Genomic DNA, 8,727 nt, shown 5'->3' with positions numbered 1-8,727 from the left:
TGTTAGTTAGATTTGAACACTATAATAGGGTGGCAAATAAAGTAGCTCATGAAATTGCTAGAGTGGCTAAATTTTCTGAGACAAAGGATTGTTTTGAGGAACTTATGAACAAAATTGTAAATTTTCTTATAGACGATATAACCATTATTACTAATAAATAAAGAGGATGTTTTATTTTTAAAAAAAATATGTGAGATCATCATATTTTGATTTGCAAACACTATTACTTCCGCGTTGAACTATCATTCATATTTGTAACTGAAATAATCAAGTTCTTCTAAAAAATAACAGAATACCCTACCTGTAGGGACTATGGCTGTAGGTTCTCACAATTTACCGTAAAATCTTTACAATTTGCGGTTAGAGAGGACCCTGCTATCATACCATCTGACGGTAGGATATGAAACCCTATCATAAAATCACGTCGCGCTTCTATTATAGAACTTGACGCACACGTAGGACCAGACACACCTATCGCCAAGGAGGATGGCGGTAGCTTTAACCATCTTACCGCTGTCCACACCAGTGATAGTGCCGTTAGAACACGTCAGCCTCAAAACTGTTGATTGACGGTGGCTACCTTTAACCTACGTCTGAAGGTTTGGACGCATATGGTAGAAAATGGATCTGATTGTCAGATCAGGCTAAACTTCGCCAAAGGTTCAAAACAGAGTCAATTACACTGATGGTGCTACAACTTGGCGCAAATGGTCACTTTGGTGCTAGAAGTTGTGGTGTACATTAAAGTGGTGCAAAAACTTGACATTAACGTGCAAATACGATGTTTATCTCGTTTATATACGAAGTATGTGCTGACTAGGCGCACGGGGCCCGCTGTCAGCCGCTCAACCAGAGAGAAGGGCCATGTGGCCTGATTTTTTTAAAAAACACCCTCGAAATATTTTTTAAAAAAATTCCCTGCTAGATGTGGCTGGTGGGGATCGAACCCACAACAACGCCCACGGAAACGAGGTGGCAAACCATTGCACCCATTCAGTTTGCGGTTAGAGAGGACCCTGCTATCAGACCATCTGACGGTAGGATATGAAACCCTATCATAAAATCATGTCGCGCTTCTATTATAGAACTTGACGCACACGTAGGACCAGACACACCTATCGCCAAGGAGGATGGCGGTAGCTTTAACCATCTTACCGCTGTCCACACCAGTGATAGAGCCGTTAGAACACGTCAGCCTCAAAACTGTTGATTGACGGTGGCTACCTTTAACCTACGTCTGAAGGTTTGGACGCATATGGTAGAAAATGGATCTGATTGTCAGATCAGGCTAAACTTCGCCAAAGGTTCAAAATAGAGTCAATTACACTGATGGTGCTACAACTTGGCGCAAATGGTCACTTTGGTGCTAGAAGTTGTGGTGTACATTAAAGTGGTGCAAAAACTTGACATTAACGTGTAAATACGATGTCTATCTCGTTTATGTACGAAGTATGTGCTGACTAGGCGCACGGGGCCCGCTGTCAGCCGCTCGACCAGAGAGAAGGGCCATGTGGCCTGATTTTTTTAAAAACACCCTCAAAATATTTTTTAAAAAAATTCCCTGCTAGATGTGGCTGGTGGGGATCGAACCCACAACAACGCCCACGAAAACGAGGTGGCAAACGACTGCACCCATTCAGTTTTCTTCATTCGGAACGGGTAAAAACTTTATCTATTGTAATGGCAGCGCAGGTGGAGGTTAAATGAGCTGCAGATCTTGCGGCTTTTTCTGCACCTGTTAGTCTTTTTTATTTTTCTGTAGAAAGAATCAAAATTATAAGTGTTTTAAAAAAAAATCTAAATTATAATCTCAGTAATAAAAATAATAAATGAATATTTCTGTTTATAAAAATTTCACATATTATTTAAAAAATATTTATGAATTATAACAGTGTTTGCATAATTTACAATTTACAAAGTTAAATTACAATCCATAAAATTATTTTAGGTATACAACATTTCAATAATTATATGCACGTTTGTATAGTTCAATGCTTTTATAACAAAAAATAATGATAATTTATAATTTAAACTGCTCATATGAATATTCATTTTCTATAATTTAAATCTAAGCCATGACTATATAATATTTATGTATTCATTAATTATTTTAATTTTATTAAATGTCCATATTAACTAAATATTTTTTATATCATGCAAGGATGTATACTTAAATGTTATCATTTACTAATAATCATTTTCATGTATAATATCTGTATCACACAAATATGTGAACATATTTTTTATTAGTTATGTTCTACAAATAAATTTTAAAGCTATATGTACTATCTGCAGCCCGTAAAAGCTCCCCATGCTGCCAGGTTAGTACATATAGTTTTCTGATCCAAATTAAACATAAGATTTTGTTGGCGTACTGGTTAGCCGTGTTGGGGGTTTCTAGTCGGACATGGCTTCGACTCCAGGCAGCCTCCTTTTTTGATTTAATTTTCACTCTGGTCTGACAGATGGGACCCACTCCTCATAGAGGTGAAAAAAATTGCCACTCCCACGTCGACAGGGCTTTTTTGAAAATAAATATTTCGAGAGTGTTTTACAAAAAATCAGGCCACACACCCCTTCTCTCTGCTGCAATGGCTGACAGCGGGCCCCACGCGCCTAGTAAGAACCTACTCCATACATAAATGAGATAAGCACCGTATTTATATGTTAATGCCAAGTTTTTGCACCACTTCAATGTACATCACAACTTCTAACATCAAAGTAACCATTTACGCTAAGTTGTGACACCATCAGTGTAATTGACTCAACACGAAAATTGGCCTCGCTTCGACTCAAATCAAAACCCCAAACTACACGCAGCGCTGCGCCCACGCGCACTTCACCTCCACGACCTACACGCCTCGCTCGCTCAGTCCTCCGGCTGCCGCCAACGCCGCCGTTCTGCACGAGCGAAGACGATGGCGAGCGGGGAGAAGGTGGACTATGTGTTTAAAGTGGTGCTGATCGGGGACTCGGCCGTCGGCAAGTCGCAGATCCTGGCGCGGTTCGCGCGCAACGAGTTCAGCCTCGACTCCAAGGCCACCATCGGTGTCGAGTTCCAGACGCGCACGCTCGTCATCGACCACAAGTCCGTCAAGGCCCAGATCTGGGACACCGCCGGCCAGGAGAGGCAAGAACCTACTGCTCTCCTGCACTTCGATTTCATCCCATCTTTTCGCTTAGATCTGCCCCCTCCCATGACATGGCAATTTCCCTGAGGATTTCTCAGTGTTTCGCTGTGTGGCTTGCTTGGTGCCGAGTAGTGAGCTAACACAGTTCGCTCTTGTGTTATGGTTCAGACTAGTCCGTAATTTTTGTTACTTTTATATCGCTACCTTGTTTGTGCGTTTATGCTCTGTAGAATGTCTTGGTCACTATAGATGTACACCATACCTTCGTACGGTTGTTAAAATGGCAGATCTCTACTCCACCGTGGTTGAAGTGGATGATTTGCCTTGCACTCTGCCAAATGGGCAGGGTAATTTGATACAGACCATAGATCCGCCATGCGATGCTTGAGCTTGAAGTCTGGTCGCTAAGATTAAGTGTGCCTTGTTAGTTGGATTGATGGAGATGAGATTTTGTAAGCACGGAATGGAAAATTTACTACTAAATAAAACAGCTTCGGTAAATGGTGTCAAATTTAGCAAGGTATGGGTGGTAATCAAGATTTTTTATTGGATATTCTATGTATTTAAGTGGTCTGTTACTTGTGACTTGTGAGATACAATCTTTTGGTTGAATGGGTGATGAATATATTTGGCATTAGTCAAGTTGGAATAATAGGAATATAGGATGGGTTAACATTGAAAATGTATGATACTTTGCCTTATCAGCTACATCTGTTCTTTTAGTTGAAGAAAGTATTCCCCTATTATCTCTGCCTTTAATTTAAATTTGTTTATAGAAGATTATTTCACTTTTGAGGTGCAAATACTTGGTACTGTTGCACATGAGTCACTAGAGTTTTTGGCACATCCTCTTTTTTTAAGTTTGTTGATGGAAAAGAGTCTCGTACATTCTCATGGCATGTGAATCCTCATTGTATCCTATTCAGTGATGTCGAATGACATTTTTCTATTGAAAGCATTAGATCGTGCTTGAGAAACAAGTTAACAAATTTTCACGAACCTACCAGTCCTTATCCAGTTAATATTCTTGACTAGACAGGAGCAGCAAAGTTGATTTGCAAATCAAACGTGTGTACATGTGATCGTTTGATTACCTTACAGTCATTAACTTGGTGACTCGTCTCTCACTCATTACTCATTTGAGTTAGATTCTTTAATTGCAAATAATAAGGTCATGCCACGCTCATTCCCCTCTATGATCTCATGGAAAAAGGGTGGCCAAAGTGCTTGTACTTCTAGAAGAACAATCTGATATGTTTTGTGAATGAGCCAAAACATTGATATGCCTGTTTCTGAGTTAGTTATTTATGATAGTGTGCAACCAGTTGACAGCTGTTGGACTGACATACTAGTGAAATTAACTAAAGTATCATTGTTACATTGTTATTTGTGGAAAAAACCAAGTGTTGCATTAAATTTAATAATTTATGGCTTATTTCTTTAAAAATTAATGCTATTCTTGAATATTTCAGTGGAGCCAAAACTAAGGCATAATTTATTCTTGAAGTCGAAAAAATGCGACTTAGATCTCTCCTGTGATTTCCAATCAGGAGACTTGGGGTACAAATATTTAGTTTATAATTTCTGGGATTTGTCTCTTGAATTCGTTTAGTTCCTTTAGCTGTGTTTGTACTTTACTTTCCTGATATGGTCTTTAAGTTTCAATTCATCTATTATTATTATATTATTAAAACAAGGGGCAAACAAGCCACCACACGTGTCCCCATAGACCAAATTATCTGCTACATCGACTGTTATGGTGGGTCCTAATTATAATGTTAGAGATTTAAAATCAAACTATGTACACATCTCTGAGCTACAATTTTTTTTGAGACGTCCTATATAATAGTAATAAACAAACAAAACCAGCAGCGAGCCACCAATAGAACCAATTAGATCCAGCATGTACTAGATGTAATGACATCATGACTTAAGTCAGCAATTAATAAACATGTTGTACGTAGGTTTAGGGTACTTATGGGTTCGTAAACATATGACTTTCACATATTTTCACCCCTCGTTTGAAAGTATTTGGCTTCCAAGAATGTGCGTGGTCGATTTGTTTTAAGTTGGACTACCAACAGATACAGAAAAAACATATTGGCAAAGTAAAATTTCATAGTACCATTCATCATTAATAATGTTTTTTTAATTATTTAGTAGCATGTGGCTGCAAAACCAATGGTAAAAGATGCATATTGGAAACCATGCCAATATGTTGAACGCCATCTAATTACGTGGGCAGAGTAAGTATTGCATCGTATAAATTGCCAAATAGCAAATCATATACTCCCCCCGATCCAAATTAATTGTTGTAGCTCTAGTACAACTTCAGTACAAAGTATACTAAAGTTGTACTAGAGCTGCGACAATTAATTTGGATCGGGGGGAGTATTTGTCTTTATTGCTAAGGCGGACACAATGGTGGCTTTAAGTTTTTTTTTTTGAAAAGGAGGATGACCCCCGGCCTCTGCATCAATCGATGCATGCAGCCATATTATTGAATAAAAACGTAACAAAGTCTTAAGGTCCAAAGAAGCTCATAATCTGAGCAGAAGTCAAAAAAATAAATCTAAAAAGTGCCACATCCGGTGATATAGAACTGAAAAGTGCCACATCCGGCGATAAAGAACAAGCTACAATGCCTACACACCTAGCCTATTATTAGCTCGCCATCCAAATCGGCTGAAGATAGCCCGTGCTACCATCTCCCAGCGGTTGCACCCAATAACCAAAAGCTCCCTAAAGTCCGCATGAGTGAGTAACGACCACATACGGATCCAAGCTGTAGCTCTGTAGATAACCTGCAAAAAATTAGTGGATTTTGTCCCATTAAAAATCATATTATTCCTAGTGTTCCATATAGCCCAGAATAGTGCACATATTCCTATCCGAATATGTTTAGCTATGTGTATGCCCACTCCATTAAGCCACGTCCCAAATAACGTGTTTATGCTCCTTGGGGGATGAATGTTAAAAGCTATATGAATTGATCGACATAATAATTTTGCAAGAGGACATTCGAGAAAGAGGTGTTTAATCGATTCATTTTGATCACAAAAAAAGCACCTGGAGTTACCAACCCAATTCCTTTTCACCAAGTTATCTTTGGTCAGAATGACTTCTTTATGGACGAACCACATAAAGATTTTAATTCGAAGCGGAGTGAGATAGATGTTCATTTTTTCCCAGTGAATATGCACTTATAATTGTATTTTTGGAAGATAACAGTTTGACATGTCTAGCAATATGATAAACATCAGCCTAAATTTAAGTCCAGAAGGTGCTGAAATGAGGTGAGGAGGCTGACTGATAATAACCTTGAATGTATGGGTAGGAGAAATACGCAAAAACAGGGGCATGATTAGGAAAAAAAACTATGATGAGAGGGACTTGAAAAACAAGCAAATAACTTTTAAACAATGAATTATGGAAGTATGCAATGGGACATTTCAGTTGTGCTAAAAAAGGTCAATGCAAAACAGCATAGACAATATGAGAAAGAACAGTCAGTGATGAAAGTGAGATGATTTATTGTCAAATACATATTTGAGAATAGATGGTCACTTGACATAGAGTTAAGTCTAAGATTAACTAGGGAGGAAGCATATAGATGCATGACGCTGTAACAATTGAAAATCATCATAACAAATCCAAGTTTGACAAATCCAATGAGGTGGGTGGACACAGAAAGATCATGAGGCTCAAGTAGGAGAGTAGTTAGTAAAAATTTCATCAAAAAACTATTAGTAAGAAGATAAACATGATGCACTTGGTCTTATGTTGGTCATGTTTATCATAACAAGCTGGTGCACTTAACATCAATATTACCATTGAGGTGTGATCATGTTTCCACGAGACATTCATTTCAAATATGTTTTGAATGATGGTTGATTGCATGACATTTTCTAAAGAAAAATATATATAACAATATATATTAAATTGTCTAGCCACGCAAGCGTGTAGCCCATTGTCAGTTACCCACTTTTTATCTGCCACTGATCTCTTGAACTGCGCACAAGCATAATTACCCTCAAATTTATATAGTTCAAAGTTCCAAAATTGGGCAACTACTTGTAGCAATTTCTTTGGGTGTTCTCAGATGCTTTCCTATTGTAGGCTACGAGAATGAACAACTACTTGCAATGTTTTATTCAAATGCTTTCACTAGCTTTTCCTCCTGTAACTTGTTCTCTAAAACCAGGTCATGTGCTGCTTACGTATCTATTTTTTTTGCCACCAGAGCTTTGTTGTTTCTGGCTGCTTTTACTTTTTCCATCTTATTTAAACCGTGTCTGGTTTTTGCACTTGTATTCTGTGGAATAGGTTGCGTCCTACAAGGTCTATAGTTGGATGTTATATTTTAGAGAACTGTACTACACATGCAGTTGTGAACTGTGGGTAGGAAAAGGCAACATTCCTAGCTGGTTGAGTTGGAGAAAATATTTGTGGTTTTCTCTAGTTAAGGCGTGAAGCTTTAGTGTCCTACTATTTGATATGTTTGCTCAACATTGTTGTACGCCCAGTTACCAACTTCACATGCTGGTTGTTTCAATTACCGCAGGTACAGAGCTGTCACGAGCGCATATTACAGAGGCGCTTTGGGAGCTCTGCTAGTCTATGACATCACCAAGCGCCAGAGCTTTGACCACATACCTCGCTGGCTGGAGGAACTCCGAGGTCATGCAGACAAAAACATTGTCATCATGCTGGTTGGCAATAAGAGCGACCTTGAAGATGAGCGGGCTGTTAGCACTGAGGATGCCAAAGAGTTTGCTGAGAAGGAGAACCTCTTCTTCCTGGAGACGTCCGCGCTGCAGGCCACCAATGTCGAAAGCGCCTTCCAGACTGTCTTGTCAGAGATCTTCAAGATCCACAGCAAGAAGAACATTGTGACCGACCCAAAGGCCAATGGTGCTGCGCCGCCGCTGGCCGGCAAGAAGGTTCTTGTCCCAGGCCCAGCACAGGAGATCCCAAAGAGCAAGTGCTGCAGTTCTATGTAATCTCTCTGCTACCAGATTTGTTGGATTTGTGTGTGTTTTGAGAATATTCACGCTGTCTGGATATAGATCCCTACTGAGATAGTCTTAGGTTTCAAGTATTGGTTCATTTGGTGAGACGGATGGGGTCGGTGGCAGAGCAAGATTTTGCACTCATCTCCACTGACTATGAGGTTAGGGAGTGAGCAGATGAAGTCCCTTTTCATAGGTCCGAGCCGTGGGATTGATTATCAATTGCCGTGTATGACTCAGAACACCGTCAAGCCTTTATGTAATGTTATACATATATTATATACTACGTAGCTCATATGCTGATGCGTTGCTACGGGAGAAGAAAAAAAAACTCTTAGCTTGAAAGATGTTTTATTATATAATGGGACGGAGCTTACAAAATCAAAAAGTCACTTCGAACCCGGGTGCATTGGAGCCCTATTTTTTGAACTGTGCCAAAATGTTATTTTAAAGTTTCAAAAAATTCTGGAAACAAATCAACATGTTTATATGAATGTATAATACACATGTGTAAATTTTGATGCTAAAATAAGTAACCAAAGTAACCATGTGAATTGCACAAAAATGACAAAATCGTGATTTTG

At 39.0% G+C, this 8,727-nt stretch overlaps 1 protein-coding gene across 1 annotated transcript; it reads left to right on the top strand.

The window, feature by feature from the left end:
• Positions 1-2,793: 2,793 nt before the first annotated feature.
• On the top strand, positions 2,794-8,438 carry LOC125554265 (ras-related protein Rab11D-like). The gene is made up of 2 exons (XM_048717842.1): positions 2,794-3,130; positions 7,696-8,438. Exons 1-2 carry the CDS (start codon positions 2,919-2,921, stop codon positions 8,132-8,134), a joined length of 651 nt encoding a protein of 216 aa, XP_048573799.1. The 5' UTR covers positions 2,794-2,918; the 3' UTR covers positions 8,135-8,438.
• Positions 8,439-8,727: the final 289 nt, after the last annotated feature.

This window comes from Triticum urartu, chromosome 1, assembly GCF_003073215.2.
Source record: "Triticum urartu cultivar G1812 chromosome 1, Tu2.1, whole genome shotgun sequence".
Lineage (NCBI taxonomy): Eukaryota > Viridiplantae > Streptophyta > Magnoliopsida > Poales > Poaceae > Triticum > Triticum urartu.
The sequence above is the reverse complement of the archived record's forward strand: the minus strand, read 5'-3'. Positions and strand labels throughout refer to the sequence as shown.

Excerpts from the sequence above, each read along its gene's own strand:
- LOC125554265 (XM_048717842.1), top strand. The coding sequence starts at position 2,919 with ATGGCGAGCGGGGAGAAGGTGGACTATGTGTTTAAAGTGGTGCTGATC. Across the intron at positions 3,131-7,695 it reads GACACCGCCGGCCAGGAGAG|GTACAGAGCTGTCACGAGCG; the intron begins GCAAGAACCTAC and ends CAATTACCGCAG.